Raw genomic sequence first — 19,013 nt, 5'->3', positions numbered from 1 at the left:
AAAATAGATATGTTGATCTTACAGGTTCCACTATTCCCCCCCCCCCGTTGTTTACTTTCTTAGACCTGCCCATTTCAAGGCTGTGAGGCTAGAGGATATAGAGATAGGAGCTCCCCACATGGGTTTCTCTAATTCGTCCACCCAAAGCCACAATGCTTGGAACGATGAAGCAAGCAACCACACCAACAGGCTGACCAGCCAGCCAGTCCTGCTTGACATGATAAGTTGCAGGCCATGAGGGACTTTGGAGAGTTTGCTCAAAAGACTTGGGTAGATTAAAACTCTAACATAAACTGACTGGGCACCTGCACCAGAGAGAAGGAGTACTTTTTACTACCCTGTTCCCCCCAAAATAAGACCTAACCTGAAAATAAGCCCTAGTATGGTTTTTCAGGAAGCCCTACCCCAAAAATATGCCCCAGTGAAATGAAATCCTGCTTTCCACCATTGTGCAGCAACCAGAAGAAGATGACATGACAGTATCTGAATAAATACAGATTGTTGTAAATGGGAAAAAATCCCCTTAAAATAAGCCCTAATGCATTTTTGGAGCAAAAATTAATATAAGACCCTGTCTTATTTTTGGGGAAACACAGTAGGTAATATACCTTCATGTTGCAACAGAACCCTTTTTTCTTTTCTTTTCTTTTTTAAATGTGCCTCTTTAAAACCTCAAGACAATTATGACTTGTCTCTTTAATTTGGGGGTAGGGGAGAGTATGGCTGTAGAAGTAAGCCTTGGTTATTCTCAGAAATAAAAGCCTAAGGAATGAATGTGCCTTGTTGAATATACAAAATACTTTGCCCACAAGCTTGGCAACAGTGCAAGACAATCCCTTCTTGCATAATGATATTTACCAGCAGATATTATGCTTACGCTTGGCAAAATCTCTAAGAAACTGAGTACATCTGCGGTACAATGCTGTACAGTCTTCCTACTTCCAGGAAAGAGATGCTATTGTTTACATTCCCATAATGTCAGTGCTGCTCTCTCTTTTCCTATGTTTGCCACACATCTAACCCATCTGTCACTTCCACTGCAGACCCAAAGTCTCAGCTCCTTGATTACTAAATTCTATTAACCCAAAGACAGCAGCAATTCACAAAGATAATCAAGAAGAAAGGTCAGTGGCTTATGACGGAAGGCGCTGACCTTTCAGTAAAACCTCCAGGGTTACAACTCAGCACTAGCTTGAAGTATTAAAGTGCAGGGATTCCATGACGCTCTCCCTCCCCCTCCCCCCAGGCAAGATATAATCCTGGCACCACTCCCTTTCTGCCACAGCTCTGTTCTACTGCTGTGATGAAAGGCCAGGTCTAAATACAAACAACCATTCGTAAGTTGTCAGCTCAGAAAATAAGTGAAGCTAAGCTTGAAGAAGCACTGAGGGAAATTCAAGGCAACACTGTTAACATGTAACTATGTTGCAACCTAGATCCCAGCAAAGAGAATAAATGCATGATGCAGGATGAAGAGGGTGATGAAAAATGAAGTGGGAAAAAATGTAGGTCTCCAGAGGTAGAGAGGGCTGGCCATGTAGCATGGTGAGATGTAAACTATAAAATGGGAGCTGGCGAGGAAAATGCCTGTATTGGTCTCCCTCGTTCTTGCAGGCTGAACTCACGCCTTCCACAAAAACGAAAAACAAAACAAATCAACAACAAATGAAAAGATCCAAGGGAGAGGCTAACAGAAGGAAACAATGTTCTTAGGAGGAATCGCTGCCAATTGCTCTTATTGGGATTGCAATTCTATCAGCTAAGGAGGCAAGAAAAGCAAGGTAAGTGCTAGAATGTGGGCCATGAGATTACTCTGTATGTAGTCTCCTCAGTTAATTGGATACCAAATGGGTTTTCTAGCAAAAAGAAACTACTTAAATACCATGCCCACCACCCCATATTTTGAAATCAGCAGACCATGTACCTGCATATAGTGTGTGCTTACTGTGCTTTAAAGAAGAGAGAATCTAATCTTGTTATTTCTAGAAAGTTCATTAAAAAGAACTATCAAACACACTTGAGAAAACTGGTAAAGAAATATCAGAAGAGGAAAACCAGTTTTATGAAGTGCCATTCAGTTAATTGATTCACAATTTGCAAAGTACTGTATTTTGTGAAACACACACACACTTTAAAATCATTCCAATTTCACATCAAAAAAAATTATCAAGGCATGAGAAATCTGCATGTTCTCCCATCATTATATGGGACCAACTGGTCGACACCACTTTGAAGAACCAATAACCTTATAAAAAGGGCCAACATCCTATTAAGCTTCTCTGCAGAAGTCTCAGTAGTGTAGTAATATAGCATATGTTAGGTGTTTTTTCTTCATAGAGATCACTGCTTACTCAATGGCAATGTTTGCACAACCAATGAGACCCAAATGGTGGGACTTCCATTCAGTTGAAACTCATACAACACAGCTAGCAAACCCTGGTCTACTAACATAGGAGAATGAGTGGAGTGTATCATTCCAGTCTGCACATGAGAGTATAATGTTATATTCCTCCCCAAAATAAAATAGGAAAGAGAGAGGGAGAGAAAGAGGCTTTTTTTATTACTTAAACACACCCACACACCACTTGAAATATTCCAGTGCATTTTACCTTTTCTGTGCTAATTTTCTGTTTATATGGAGTTTTTCACATCAGGGATCATTAAAACATTGATTTCCCTACCTATTCTGAGCCAAACAGTCCATCTTACCGTTGGCTTCCCATTCTGCTGCTTGAACAGACAGACAGGACAATTCTGATGGCCTTAAAAGGTAATGCCTCCAAGTATACCAGCAATATATTCTTGCGCTTGAACTGAATATATGAAGCCTAGAAACAACTCTGAAAAGATGCTCTCATATCTTGGAAATGTAACTTTTCTGGATGACAGTTCTCATCACCCCAGTGGTCATCTCTTTGCAAACCTCCCCCACTACTCCAGCACAACATGTCGCAGAAAGTAAGTTTGCACATCTTTCCCCACCTTCACTATTCCTGACTACCTATGTAGAAAATCACACAACTGCTTCCTCTGCATGTAAAAACTGCTTGGGTTTACAAGCTGACTTTTTTAGAATCTGTCATGATTTACATCCACATTGAAACCAACTGTATATTCCAACTCTGCATATATGCATGGATATTGCAAGGAAACTGGATATACACCTTCCTCTGCGTACTCTGGGCTAATGGAGAACGGAAGTTATCACCAGAGCAATTTTTGTATTTCATTTATTTCATTTTAATTGCAAGATTACATTGCTGATGCACTACTATATGTCATATTTACAAAAGAAAGTAAAAAACCTCTTACAGAACTTTTGAACAGCCCAGTATATCTACAAAAGTTATATTTACCCATTTGAATTTATAATCTTAGAAGTGCAGAGCTAGAAGGGACCCTATGGATCATTAAGACCAGCCCCCCGTCAGGAGGCAAAGGGGGGAACTGAACTCCCAACCTCTTGCTCTCCAACCAGATTCCTAAACCACTGGGCTATCCAGCAGTTCTTAAATTTACAATATGCATAATGTTAGGAAATAAAATATTTATATATCAGTATATGATATCCTGTGAAATCTAAACACTGGAAGTTTAATCCTTAACTCTGTATTTAATATTTTCACTCTTAACTACTCGCTATAGTTTAAGGAGGGACTGCAAATATTTTAACATATTGCCTTGTCCAAATATGCCACAGAATAGCAGCACATTCTTCCTTGGTGATTTAATGTGCAATTTGGAAGGAAAAAGTAAGAGTAATTACTGATGTAATAAAACATGAACATACTGGAGATAACTCCATGGAATTTTAATTAGGAAAAAGCAGAATGTGTTATGATTTTCCTGTCCCCAAGTGTACATCTCGTTTTCATGTTTTTTTTTTCTTTTGCAATTTTAGTTTCATCTTTCTGAGTCTAGAGACATAAAAGGAATTATGATGCAGTGAAGTATAAGCTCCAGCCTTCTTATAGAACATATTTGACACAGCATCTCCCTTTTTTTATTCTTTGTTCTGTGGAAATATGGTAAAACATAAATATCCGAGAGGCTGATTCCTTTTAATTTATTTGCACCTACATCTGCTTAGAATAAGAACACAGCAAGCAGGGCCGTGACAGCATAAGATTAACACCTTTTTTCTTGAAAAAGGAGCTTAACTTTATCCTTATGGCAGATAAAACATCTTACATGCATTACTGTATAGACAGCAATTTTAATAAACCCCATATAATACAGTATTTGGAAGAATGTTTACATAGAAAGATAGGAAAAGTATGGTTTAAGGACAGATCTGAAGAATATGGTGTAAATATCGCATATAATATAGAATTATTTTCATTTTAAAAAAACAGACATCACATTACTTTGTAAAGTTTGCTATAAAAGGACCCTTCCAGTTATGGAGAAATAAAATATCCTTTTCCCATCAGAATCTAAATGTAACACACTGTTTCAGATTATTCTTGTCAAAAGGTTTACCTTAAATATGTCTTTAACATTAATACTGTTTTTTTTTCCAAATTCACACTTTGCATGGACTTCACATCACTTCTTTGAGCAATTTTCAAAAGCGTCTGTTAAGAGCTTCCAAGATGGTGTTTAGTGTAGCCTCCTTTACATCTAGGTCTGAGGCATTCAAGTAGCATGACTCTTCCCATCTCTTATTTATTTATTTAATTTATATGCTGCCCACACTACCCAGAGGTCTCTGGGTGGCTTACAACAATTACAATTCAATACAATAAAAGATAAAATGATTAAAATACAATTAAAATACAATTAAAATTGCCATCGGACCCACAGCTAATATTATTTCAATCTCTTACTAGCTTTCCAAGATTATCATGACAAGAAAAAGTTAAAATATGAATTATTCTTTAAAACACTGTTTTTCACTTACTGAAACATAAATAAGTTATAATGTACTCATGCATAAAGCACAAACAATTGTGGAAGATGCTGAAAATAAAATCATTCAGTTTTGAGAAAAGCTTAGTAACAGCTGGCATAACTTGTCTCACAACACAATAGAAATGTCCAAATGAGAGATGCCACAATAAGTAAGTTCCTATGTCTGCTGGTAATCCGTTCCATTTCAAAAGACTGTAAATTTTGCAGTTTTTATTTATGACAATATAGTAAATTTGACCTCAAAATGTATGCAAAAGCTAGAATATCTTTAATCTTAGGGCTTGATTTTTTTTTTAAATGACAGAAAAGCTAACTCTTAGGTTTTATTACAGCTACATTGGCTTATCATTTACTGGGCCTTATTAATTAATTTAAAATGGACATCTCCTGATTGAGGAGAAACCAAATTATTGCAAAAAGAAATACATTCACGGGTATACATGCATATGTACAAATATACACAAAACCCAGCAAACAGTAATCCTGGTGTGTAGAAAAAAATAAGTGTGCATGTCTCTAAACCTAAAATGTTGCCTGCTACAAAACAGAATTTGAGACTTTTAGAGGGAAAGATAAGAAAAGTGTGGTTTAATTTTATTTGCGAATAGATTTAACGAATTAATCAACCAAAACTAACATAATTAATCAACCAAGGTCTCTTCATGAACGTGGCAGCCCAGTTCTTGTCCATCTAACTGGACAGTTGTAATTGGTATGTGTACGGCTGTTTAAATGCAACCTAGGTTGGCGTCTGTTCCTGGTCTGTTGTATGCTATCAAGTCGCTTCTGCCTCATGGCAACTTTATGAATTAGTCATCTCCACAAAGTCCTTGTTTAATAGCGCCCACTCAGAAACTAAAGGCTGTGGTTACTTTTATCGAATCAATCCACTTTGTATTAGCTTTCCCTGTTTTTCTAGCATTATTGCCTTTTCCAGAGAGCCTAGGAGCTGTAGTCTTCTCATGGTGTGTTGAAGGTATGCAGCCTCAGCTTAGTAATTGCAGCTTATATTGAGAGGTGGGGCTTGATTTAATTTAGAACCTACTCATTAGTCCTTCTGGCAATCCACAATATCAGCAAACCCTTCAACCAAAACACTACTTTGAATAAACAATTATTTTTCCTATCAGGTTTCTGATTGTCCAGCTTTCTCATCTGTATGTCATTATCAAGACTTAGTCCAGCTTTCTCATCTGTATGTCATTATCAAGACTAGCATGGATGATCTTGGACTTCTTCTCCCGTGGCATATGTTTGTATCTCAGGATCTTTATCCCTTTTATTCCCCCCCCCCCAAGTTATCCCACAGCAGTTCTAAGAGCTAGATCAGGGTGAGACAGACATAAAGTCAGACCATGAGCTGCATGACTTGGTAGAGATGGAAACCTGAAACTCCTACATCCCTGTCAAATGCTGTAACCACTACACTACACTGGCTCTTATTTAACAGAAAGCCTATGCCACATATAAACAGTGCAAGTAAAGTTTTATAGTAAGAGAAGACGGGGAAAGAAGTAATGTTAAGTAGGAAACCTCCATAACAGAGGAAAGGAAAACAGAGAGGTAAAACAAGTTGAGAATTTTAAGCAACGGCATACAAAAATGTGTTTTATCACTGTTTGGAGGACTAGAAAGGGAGCATGTTCCTGATAACAAATGCCCTCTCCAAAAGCACAGAGTCCTTTTAAACTTGATTACTTCTCACTAAACAATTTCCCAACTACAACACTTTCCCCTAAAGGTCCCTGTATGCACTATGTCTCATATATAAAAGTACATGTTTCTACAGCTCTTTGGTGCTGAATTTTATCTTCCCTTGGAGACAACTGTGCTATCTACTGTTATTATTACAACTGTTTCATCTACTCCTGACCTTCCTGTAACCAAAGGGCAAAATCTATTCAAATTTAACATAAGGCAGAGAGTAGATGTTACAAATGTTTATTTTATGGGTACTAAAGGAATAGCAAATCTAAGACATACCAATAACACACTTGAACAGACTATAAACTGGCGGTTACTTTGATACGGCTGGCGAAGCAAATTTTACAGTCTGAAAAGTGTATGTATGTGTGAGTGGTGGGGAAGATATTCACAATTTTAAATTTTGCTATGAGCCATTATCATCCCAGTCTTCTATTTTTTACCAAATAGCCAATTTCATAATACAACTTTTGACTATCTCTTCAACTGCACCAGTGCTTTCGAAGGGCACTGAGAAGCACAAATATGAATAATTTTTTTGCCCATATGATTAGCCTCCTTAGTTATTAAACAAGAGATTGTGTAAAATAAATCTGCTTAACACACCTTTACCACTTGAGCTATGCATTTTCTCTTTATAGCTTCCCTTGACATTTATTAGTAGTGCTGAGACACACCACAAATGCCTCCTCTTATCCCATTCAGAGAACTGGGCTAGAAAGCTGTGAAATCCCACAGTCGTATGCATAACTACACATAGTTACTGTGAAAACCCCACATACTTGGATCACATACTCACTATGTTATGGAGTTTACGAGTTGACCCCATAATTTCAGGCCTGAAGAAAAAAAAGCCACAACTGTTCTGCACAGATAGAAAAAGGTTTGAATGATAAAAAGAAGAATTTTGATCACACATAGTCCAACGCCTCAATATTACATAGTAAAATAATAAAATATAGGTGTGGGGAAATAAATTGTTGGAATACAACTTCCAGAATTCCCCTCAACAGGACCATTGGCTATGCTAAATGGAGGACTCTGGAAATTATAATCCAAATGCTTAACTTTTTCAAACCCTACACATAAAGATTTCTCAATGACAAAAACTACCAAAGAATGTTGATGGCTTAAAGTACCAGCCATGTTTCTTTTCCTAACATTCCCTGATGAAACAGGCTTTGGAACAAGAGTAAATGAAGAGGCCATTCACAGTGCAGAAGCAGACAGTACAATATTTGCCCTCACCTTGAGAGTGACCTTTGTGCTGTCACATCAGCTTATATCAGCACTGAAGCTCAGCTGAGTTGATTACATTAATTAGGAGCTACATTAATACACCGTGGCCCTTAATATCAATGCCACTTTTGTTTCACAGATGCCATGCCATGATCTGTACAGTATGTGCTACTGAGCAGCAGAAAGCAAGTAAGAAGGAAACATCAAAGCCTACAGCCTATGTCTTCCTTGAGCAAAATGCTATTTGGACTGATAGCTTTAGAAGCCAACTAAACCCTTTAACTTATTTTGGCATGTACCTGGGATATCCAAAGTAGAATTGCGGGTATTCATGTTCATATACAAATATCCCCGCACAGGTGGAAATAGCGAATGACTGTCCACTCACGATTTCACCGCTGCTGCTGGCTCCGCGGAGGCTTCCTATCACACTGTTCTCTGACCTAGCAGAGAGGTGTGTCATCCCGCCTCCTGTCAGAACTGGGTAATCGATTGTGGACAACGGCGCGATAGGAAGGTCCGACAAGCTTGCATCAGTGGTGAAATCACGAGTGGACAGTCTGGCCCCATGGGACTGGACCCTCATTATTTCCACCTTTGTGTGGATATTTGTATTCATATATGAATATGAATACCCCCATCTCTAATCCAAAGCTTGGCAACATCAACCTCACCTCCCAGAATCCCGCAACCAGCATGGTCAAAAGATATGGTAGCTGGAAAACGTTGAGTATTATAGTTCAAAAAAAGTAACTTTTCCCAAGCTCTGTGATATGAAACAAACATCATCTATTCTACCCTGAGACAGAAAAGTCATCAATACTACATCTAGTGAATAAACACTCAATAACCATTTTTGTCCATTCTGATGCATTTATCAAGTTCTCAATTTTTTAAAGGCACTTCAAACCTTTTGATCTTTGCGTTTCCAGTAACTAGCATGTTCCCAGGCTTGTGGGCAGGTGTGAGTGATGAGTAAGGCACACCATAGATGATGAATTTATGGAAGATAATATTATGCCTTGGATGTGTGATGTAGCCAGAGGCTGAGTAGCTGTAACAACCCGATTAGTTCGCATATATAGCATGGCTGCTCTTTTTGATGATATAAGTTATTGCTGCTTGAGAGAGTGTGTAGAATATTTCACCCCAGCAGTTAAGAGGCAAAATGAAATTCTTTCCACATAGCTGAAAAAGAAATGTGGAGACCACCATTACTTTAGGTAGAACCTCTGGGATTACTCTTGCTCCTACATATGAGTAACCTGTAACAACTATTTCATTTTGCTACTGTTAGTTATGAGTTTTACCACTTTGCCCTACACCAAATCCTCCTCCTTTGTTTCTGCATTCTGGACACTGGCTTGTTACATGGATTGCTATCAATACATTCTGTCTGAGAATGTATTGATAGCTGTTTCTCACCTCATGGTGTTTCTTCACTATGTAGATTACTTTCACATTGCTGAACTTTAAGTGGCATTTCAGTTTGCAACCAGACTAAGAACAGATATTTTGACGGGACTGAGTCTCATTTTTTGCAATCACACCACTGAACTACTACATTAAAGACATTTCCAGAAGGATGGTGAAATAAGGTCCAATATTTTTCCACAGCCAAAGCATAAGAGTACAGAATTTTAAATGTCTAACATGAGCTATATAGTTAGCAGCAATAATGGATCAAGCACTACAAAAGAGTATAAATAGAGTTAATGCCAAGCTCAGACAGACATCTGTTTGCAAAGAAACTAGCAATCTGCTATGCAGCAAAAACTACCATTTTTCTTTCTTTGAGATACAAACAGAATGTTATCACTTAATGCACACTGAAAGTTTAAACAAGAACAACTGGAATGAAATGAACCAGTTATGCAATTCCTCCTGCTGAGGGAAATAATTAATGATGCTGAGAGCACAAAGAACAGACACACACCAACATTGGAACAAAGACAATATTTGAGTTAGCAATTTTCATTATAACAGCCAAGAACATGTGAGAGAACCTCACATTAGATGTATTTGGAAGTTGTGCTTCTCAAGTGGTTAAAAATATATAATGGCACATTATATCTTATATTTAATGTGTGCTGTTTTTGATTGGCCACTGGAAGGCAAACATGGGCTTAATTTGCAATCCTGACTGTTGAGGCATACAGTGCATTTGCAGGAGGGAAGGTAGATTAAGAGAAGGGAATACACTTCTTTTTTACTCTTTTTTGATCCAGAAACTATGAAACCAAAAAGAAGCTTTAGGGAAAGTCTAACATCATACAAGTGGCTTGTTTTCCAGAATGGATTTAGGGAGATATGCTTGAGGCTGCAGGACTGGACACAGTAGCAGGCAGCTCTTCAATGATAAAAACATTTCGATCGCTTGGTTTAGTAACTCAGTCTTGCTAAATTAATATTTTATGTTCCTTGCTTCATTTAATTCTGCAAGACTGAGGGAGCAATAATAATTTTAATGCCAAATACCCTCATTGTTGAAAAAACCTCCGTAGACATTTGATTTATGAGATTTAAAATACTACATCAGACATTTTAATAGGAATTTTCCTTTTTAAATATATTTTGTACTCCTGTTGGCCTCTGTGGAGATTCAGGCCCACAAAAGGGCTCTATATGCAACTAATACCAGATGTAACCATTTGATGTGGGTATATAGTCCCTTAGAGGTGTGCAGATATTTGCAGTTGTCAACAGGAGTTTTAATAAAGACCTGGTTCAAGTCTCCAGCTGCCTTACACTTTGGTTCCACATGCAAAAATTCTTTTTTCTATGTACAGTGAAATCCAGAATTACTAATTACCAAAACAGCATGTTATTGAGAACATTCTTTATGCCTGTTCTTCCTTCAAGCAATCCTGTTTCCAAACAATATACAACTTTAGTTGTGTGATGTTTCTGAGACATTGCCCTCAAAAATACCTTCAAAAATTTACCCACGGATAATCTAACATTTATTTAAATGGGATACTTAGGCAGCAATCCTGTTCACATCTCCTAGCATATAAATCTCATAAAATTAAACAAACGCATCAAGTAAACATGCATGGGATTGCACTGTTAAGCTAACTATGCTAGTGCATGGTAATTAACCAACTAAATGATTCCTTCATTGTTTGGCCTCCCCATTTATAATGTTATATTGTATTAAAGAATTTATATCCTAATTCAGCTGAGACTTATCAAAATAAAACCCAGTTATTTCATTACCAAATATATGCAGTGGTTCCCAGCCTTGGGTTCCCAGATGTTCTTGGACTACAACTCCCATAAATCCTGGTAGTACAACAAGTGGTGAAGACTTTTGAGTGTTTTAGTCCAAGAGCATTTAGGGATCCAAGGTAGGGAACCACTGGTGCAGTCAATAGAGTGGTGGACTAGGATTCCAGGAGACCTGGGTTCAAATCCATGGAGACTTGTGGGGATAGGGAGGGCAGATGACACCAGTAAAACCACTCCCTAATGATCTCTCCTATCTTGAAGGCCCTAATAGGGTTCCTGTAACACAGTTCCAGTTTGACAACCCACAAGAAACAAACAACTTGAAAAGGTAAAGTATCTCAATGTAGGCAAACTAATTGGTGAACAAACAGCCAATACCAATGAGGAGGGCAGAAAGTATTTGGCCCTCCCAAAGGTTTTGGTCTACAGTTGTCATCAATCCCAGTGGTAATTGGTGGTAGAAATTATCACTCAAAGCCTAAATGTCCTCCATGACTCACAGCTCCATCATGCTTTTTTTTCCTTTTGTATACCACCATCTTGGAAACCTTTTTGTTTAGATCTAATTAGTATAAATGCATTTTATATGTTTTTTAACTTGTTTTAACTGATGTAAGCCACCCCGAGTAGACGTTGTCTAGAGGGGCGGGGTAAAAATCAAATAAATAAATAAATAAATAAATAAATAAATAAATAAATAAATAAATAAATAAATAAATAAATAAATAAATAAATAAATAAATAAATAAACAAACAAATAAATATAAATGCTTCTTCTGCACCTCAATTATCTTCCTGCATCAGCCATTCCATCAGGCTGCAGTCAAGAAAAAGAGCAGAAACAGACCTCTCCATTGGCTTTAATGAGAGATCAGAAACTTCTAACTCTTCTGTCCTTGAACTGCTTAAATTCCAGATGGCTGTTACAGGTCATAGTTGATTATTAAGTGTTTGAGGTTGTTATTTTCCTATCCTCTTCCCAATCCTTTTGTGTTATGTCTTTTTGATTCTTAAGCCTGATTTCTCCTAACTGCTCCAGAGAAGCCTTTTGGTCTAAAGGCAGGGTAAGAATGCTCTGAATAAATTAATTACCATTTTTAATGCAGGTGACATGCAAATCAGGGGCACATTTATAGTAAGGATTGTCATTTTGGCCACCCAAAGGTCCATCGCTAATATGTTTTATTTTCTGAATTACGCCCCCCGGTGAATTTTTTAATATACCACATGTTCCATTAATAAAAAGAATATATACATTTATTCAAATTTAAAAGGCAGCACTTTCTGCCCCCACAAACTAAACCAATGTCAAGTTTTACCATTGCCTATGGTATATACTACATCATCCACTAATTGACAACTCTATCCTGCAACAGAAGACATGAAGCAGCAACTCTCCATAGGTTTCCCACTTGATCTTATGTCTGTTACTCACAGAACAGAATGATAGGTATTTTCTTCATTTCCAAATACCAGCAACACCCCCCACATACACACACACAATCTGCACATAGCAGTTTTAGCTCCATCTAGTTTTTCCTCTATTGGAGTCAATGGAGGTGCAGTACTATTTGCACAATGACTCTTCAAACACTTAATTAAATATACTAATCATTATTCCTCTTTCTATGTCTATATACAGATAAACATCATTGTGGTCCCAAAAGATCTAGCATGCTAGACAGAGTGCTCTCCCTGAATAGTTAATTTCTAACCATTCAAAATTTTCTTGGTATCATCCTGTACCAAAAATGCAAGCTCAAATGGTGCGGCAGATTTTCTTTGATTATTTCTGTGGGAAGGCTACTTTTTAGTGAGAGAACAAAACGCTGAGTCACTGATAGACAGAGAGTGTCTAATTAGCAAAAGCAACATTTACTTTCAGAAAACCAAACTGCCTTATTTATTTATTTACTTGTGGATTTGTTCAGTCAGTTCTGCGCATAGCATTTATTTGCAAATTAACAGCACTATCCCTTGTTCTTTTGACTGTATATTACACTGGCATGCCTTTTCTTAAAAAGCAACCCTGCTCAAATCTACAGAGATCAAGGTTATTGTCATTCATAAAAAGGAAGACAGGAAAACTGCTACTGACCTTTGACAGTCAGGTCCCTGAGAAAGTATTATCAAACTATGATCATATAGACAGTAACATAAATAATAAGTGATCTGGCAAAGTTATGATAGAGGCCTTGAAATTTTCCTCATGTACCCCAGTTAGAGTGCCTGCTATGTATAGCCTGCAGCCATTTATTTCTGAATATGTTGATGGTATTTCCACAATAATCCCTTTGTCTAGAATTTCCATCCTCTCCTCACTCACTTTATATGGAGCATCCACATTACATCATCATTAGCCTTTGCTACTGTTCCTTCCCTTTTTAATTTTTTTAAGCATTACAAAAAGCAGTATCTCACTGTAAAATAAATGAGATAAAAATCAATAAGCAAATTCCTCCCTCTTTCATAGTTAAAGAAACTGACATCAGCCCAAACCAACAAGAAGCAATATTTTAAACTAGCAGTAGAATTAAGATTTTCAGATTGAAACGTCCTTGTTGGTTTCAAACTTTTGGCAGGCCAATGGGAAGGACACGGTTGAACAAAACTTGCATGGAACCTCTGTTTTGACAAAGCATTTCAATACCGCTACTAGCTAGTTATAGAAAAGCAATAGTTTTGTTTTACCAAAGGTTTAAGAGTCAAAGCCCTCTTTCACTGGGTTTTATCAATCTGAGAACCATTTACAGTCAGATAAATAGTTGTTGGTCACAGCCTTAGAAAGTATAAGGAATTTTTTTAATGCACATCAATTATCTCGCTTTACGTCAATAGTGATTTTTAAACTCCTTTTGCAATGTCAATAGGTAAAGGTAAAGGTTCCCCTTGACAATTTTTGTCCAGTCGTGTTCGACTCTAGGGGGCGGTGCTCATACCCGTTTCCAAGCCACAGAGCCAACGTTTTTGTCCGAAGACAATCTTCCGTGGTCACATGGCCAATGTGACTTAGACACGGAACGCTGTTACCTTCCCACCGAAGTGGTCCCTATTTATCTACTTGCATTTGCATGCTTTCGAACCGCTAGGTTGGCGGGAGCTGGGACAAAGCAGCGGGAGCTCACTCCGTCGCGTGGATTCAATCTTACGACAGCTGGTCTTCTGACCCTGCAGTACACAAAGGCTTCTGCGGTTTAGCCTGCAGCGCCACCACGTCCCTTTTTGCAATGTCAATGCCTGACACAAAATGCAGAAGACAAGTTTTATTGTGATACTGACTTACAATGCTTCTCCGTGCCTGTTAAGTTTAAAGAGCCAATGGAAGCATACAGAAAGTGCACTTGCTCTGGTCTTGGGGTGGAGAGCCTCAAGCCCTGGGTTAGAATCAAACCTTCCAGTTGCCACAATCTGGCCCTCTGTGGTTCCCCACCTGGCTATGCATTCTTCTCCTCCAGTTAGTGGCTTCCTTACTTTTCTACACATTTTCACCATTGCAAAGGGTTAACATGTCTCTTCTCGAGATTAGTCACTGGGAGTAAAAGCTTAAGCTAAAATATCCTGGAAATTTTGCTTTCTGCCTTGCCATTAATGAAAGATTTTTTTTCTGCAAATGAATTTGGATCTCAGTGTGAAAAAAGGTTCTAGTTTTGAGGCTTTGCGGGATTTTTTCCCCCATGGAATACAATTGCTTCAGACTACAGGTTGGGATGGGATCTTTGATTATTCCCACGAGCAAAAAAGAAAGAGTTTACTACAGGCAGAAAGCCAGTGCATCAGAAAGAAAGCTGAATTAAAACCCTTCTCTGTGACATTCTACATTATGGAAGTTTTCTGTGAAGTAACATGGTCCTGGGGGGCTGCATCATACTCTTCAATACAGACTTTTTATCCAGCTCTTCACACAGAAACAACATTTACATCAATTTTTACCACAACAATTAAACATCCTTCCTCAAGCTTTTGCTGCTTGAATAAAACCATATTTCAGCCCAACTTATGTTCAAGAAACCTGACATAATATCTGGAAACTATCACTTAGAATGATACAGTAAATGTTACAAATGACAGAGCGCCATTCTAAATTTATCTACATATTCCAATGTTCACAGGTTGGCCTGGTAGAAACAGAATGTGCATAGAACCATAACTTCTTCAATATAATTCATCCAAGTCTCAATTTGTTTGCATTTTTAAATATAAAGACAAAGTATTAACCTGTAGCATCTTTGTCTCTTGCACACTGATTGTCTGGGTGCTACAGTGTCCTAGGAACCAACATCATAGGCCTTTTTTTCTGCAAAGAGTCATATATTGTCCTTCACAGACAGGCACAATATTTGGCAGCAGAAGCTGGCTTCAATTTAAGGGATGTTCTTTGAAAGCTCCATCCCATCTACAGAGTGATCATTCAAAACTATTGACTTGTTCAGACACTTTGGGAACTGGCAGTGCTTTGTCTCAACTTTAATAATTATAATTGCATGCCCTCAAGGCAATTCCGAATTATGGTGACCCTTTCTCAGGGTTTTATAGGTATAAAATATTTAGAAACAGCTCACCAGTGCCTTTCTCCTGGAAGAACACTGTGGCCATATAACCTGCCCAAGGTCACACAGGTTGACTCTTCAACCAGGTGGCACAGTGAGGAATTCCGCTGCTGCTCTCCAACTTTAGTGAGTTATATACAGTAACTTGATGTCAACTTTTTGGAGAATGACAAAGGGCAAGAAAAGCTGTTGTAATACAAAAGACTTCAAAATAGCTTTGAAAACGGGGTTGCAGACCTACTAAATTAATGTTCAACAGATCCTAGAGAGATATGATGTTCATTTTACAAACTTTCCATCAAGCAGTATTGTAAGAACAGCCTGTTATGGACTGTCAGATTATTCATAATAAGCAACCCTTTAAAAGACAAACATCCGCCTGGCCAGTCCATGGGGCAGTTGGCTATCCATCATTTTGGAGAACAACAGGACTAAAAGGTATGGCTTCTCCCCTTTCTCTCCACCCCACTTAAAAATACCTTCTAATGCGCCCCATAAGCCTGTTTCCCGGAAACCCACACTCTTCCTGGAGCACCCCATGGTTTCAAACCATTTTTCCAAAAGGCCCAAGGGCAGCGGCGGCGAGCGGGGTTTCGGTCCAAAGAGCTCATTCTCAGGAAGCCGTGTCAATCATTCGCCTTCTGCCCAATGACAGGGGCACTGCTACTCTTTCCCCCGCCCACCGCGGCGGCTTCCTTGCCCTCTCACCTTGTGGTCCAGGACACTGATGTAGCCTTCCAAGGGGCGGTCGGGGAGCCCGGCGGGCCGTCGCTGGGCAGCGGTGCTCACTTGCTTCTGGCTCTCAGGCTGCTGGCTGGCTGTCACCGCCACCTGCTGCTGTCGCTGCTGGCTGCGCTCTTTCTGGCCGCCGCCGCCGCCACCTCTTTCTCCTCCTCCTCCTCCGCCGCCGCCGCCACCACCGATACTGCCGTACAAGAGCAACAAGCTAGTGCACATGGTGGTGAGCGCTAAAGACACCGCCAGCCCATGTCGCTGCAAGGGGGACAAGGAGACACACTGAGAGAACCCGCGGAACGCAGCGTGAACCGCGGGGCAGGCGGAGGGGCGCAGGGGAGGTCTGGCCACGACGCGGGCAAGGGGTGAAGACGCTAGCCAGGCCCCAGGCCCCACAAAAGTGCAACGGGGGCGAAGGGCGACGAGCCCATAACAGCCGGCGGCCGAGGCGGCGCGCACTTGCAGCTCGGATTGCCCGCTTCTCTTTCGGCCGCGCTTCCTCCGGGTCGCGGGGGCTGCTCAACAGTTTCGCACATTCGGCGTTTTACCGCTGTTTCCCCCCGCACTCCCTCCGCCGTTTGCCTGCCTCGCGAGCGGATAACGTGGGCCCGTCCCCGCGCGGCCAGTGGGTTTTCATGGGCATCAATTGGGGGGGGCTGCCCGCCACCCCCCACCTTTAGGAGGGCTTCCCTTTGTGGCCGTCCGTCGACCTCGAGGAGGGGAAGAAGGGACCGGCTGGCGGTGGTAGCCTTTGGCAAGTTCTTATTTCGGACTTGCCGGTGTGTGTGTGTGGGGGGGCTTCCTGGGGGACGGTGGAAAGGCTTCAGGTGAGGCGCGGGAGGTGGACATTTTAAATCCTGATCTAGAGGCAGAGAGAGAAAGTGCGTGTCTGTAGAGAGAAACCCTCCATTTGCAAGTTGCAAAGCAGAGGAGCCTCCCGGAAAGTGCAGTTGGTTACGGCATTTTAAAACCTCCTAGTGTCTCCCCTCACACTTTCCTCTCCTCCTCGGAGGCCTTTCGCCCTGTTCCCCTTCCCTCCCTTTTGGGGCTCTTCGCACAGCGTCCCTTGTGCTACTGCTACGGTTCCCATTGCTCCTCTTTCGACACCGGGATGGGAAGCGGCGAGGGTTTTTTTGAAAGAAGCCACCTCGGAATTGTTTCGCGGAGCCCCAGGAGTTTATTTAACCCCCTTTTCAAACAGGTGTACCCGTTCTTCCTCGCCAGTAGCCCCCTGCCCCCAAATGTCAGCCATTCCCCCAGGCATGAAGCCAAAGGAAAGGAAGGCTGGATAAAGTTTTTTTCCTTATTCCCTGAGGCAACAAGCCCCTGGTATGGAACGACCGTATCGAAATAGGACGCACCACGCACCCGGCTGCAACAAATAAGGCAGCCCGCCTACACGCCTGCCTGGGAAAAGCTTGGGATTCCTCCCCCGCCCGAGGTAGCTGGTTCCATTTCAGGTCCTCCTGGGTAATCCGGGCGCCCTGGAAGGTCCTGCAGCGGACTTACCAGCAGCGCCTTCATTTTCGTTCCCCTCCTTGAGATCGCGGTCTCCTCAGTCAGGCTCGAGCGTCAGAAGGGACTTTTTCCTCTAGGGTTTCCATTGCTGCCAAGGAGCCAGTGACATGGTTTCTGACAGGCGACTGGGAGCAGAGGGAATGGTGTGTGCGTGTATGTGTGACAGAGGAATGTATAGATATCCGAAGCCACGGTCAGGATCAACCCAACCTTGAGCTGTTGTGGGAAGCGCGGCTGTTGCAGAGATTAGAGGCAGAATTAAAATTGGACCCTTTTAGAGTCTCCCAGTGATCTGCACAACTACCGCCTGACGAGGTCTTCAGGGTCCTAAATAGCACCCGTTCAGCCCTAGGCTTCTCCGACTCAAACGTGGAGAAGTTGACAGTTCTTTTAGCTGTTTTATTCCTAGATGGTAGGAATCGGCTGCCATAGTATAAGCTACTTATGATTCCGGAAGAGCAAGATTGGGGGGGGGGGGGGGAATTCCTACGGTATTGCAATTCAAAGCTTTGCCGTATCATCTTTACTCAGCGGGTAGTCTCCTGATCCTGATCCCCCTTCATGGATTGCTGCCTTGTTGTGGCGAAGGAGCTTGAGTAATTCAGAGAAGCTATGGGCTGTGCCGTGCAGGGACACCCAAGACGGACAGGTCATAGTGGAGAGTTCTGACTACAGTAAATGCAATCCACCTGGAGCAGGAACTGGCAAGCCAAATCCAGTATCTTTGCCAAGAAAACTCCATGGACAGAAACAAAAAGCTAAAAGATATGATGCTGGAAGATGAGCCTCTCAGGTCCGAAGGCATCCAACATGATATTGAGGAAGAGCTGAGGACAAGTACAAGTAGCTCCAGGGCTAATGAAGTGGTTGAGCCAAAGCCTAAAGGACGCTGGAAGTGAAAGGAAAGTCCGATGCTGCAAAGAAAAATGCTGCATAGGGACCTGGAATGTAAGATCTATGAACCTTGGTAAACTGGATATGGTCGAACAGGAGATGGCAAGAATAAACATTGACATCCTGGGCATGAGTGAACTAAAATGGATGGGGATGGGTGAGTTCAATTCAGATGATTATGATATCTACTATTGTGGGCAAGAATCCCGTAGAAGAAATGGAGTAGCCCTC

The 19,013-nt window shown here is 40.7% G+C and overlaps 1 protein-coding gene across 2 annotated transcripts in view; it reads right to left on the bottom strand.

Moving 5' to 3' along the window:
- The window catches only part of ST6GALNAC5 (ST6 N-acetylgalactosaminide alpha-2,6-sialyltransferase 5), a 110,900-nt gene extending 92,830 nt beyond the window's left edge, over window positions 1-18,070 (bottom strand). For both annotated transcript variants that reach the window (XM_072997819.2, XM_020794707.3), the window contains exons 1-2: window positions 17,880-18,070; window positions 16,344-16,628 (exon numbers count right to left, since the gene is read on the bottom strand). In XM_072997819.2, coding sequence (XP_072853920.1) covers window positions 16,344-16,628; window positions 17,880-17,894 — 300 coding nt within the window. In that variant the 5' untranslated portion in view covers window positions 17,895-18,070. The remainder of the gene's footprint in view (window positions 1-16,343; window positions 16,629-17,879) is intronic.
- Between the last annotated feature and the right edge of the window lie 943 nt (window positions 18,071-19,013).

The sequence above is a fragment of the Pogona vitticeps genome, chromosome 4 (assembly GCF_051106095.1).
Source record: "Pogona vitticeps strain Pit_001003342236 chromosome 4, PviZW2.1, whole genome shotgun sequence".
Classification (NCBI taxonomy): Eukaryota; Metazoa; Chordata; class Lepidosauria; order Squamata; family Agamidae; genus Pogona; species Pogona vitticeps.
The sequence above is the reverse complement of the archived record's forward strand: the minus strand, read 5'-3'. Positions and strand labels throughout refer to the sequence as shown.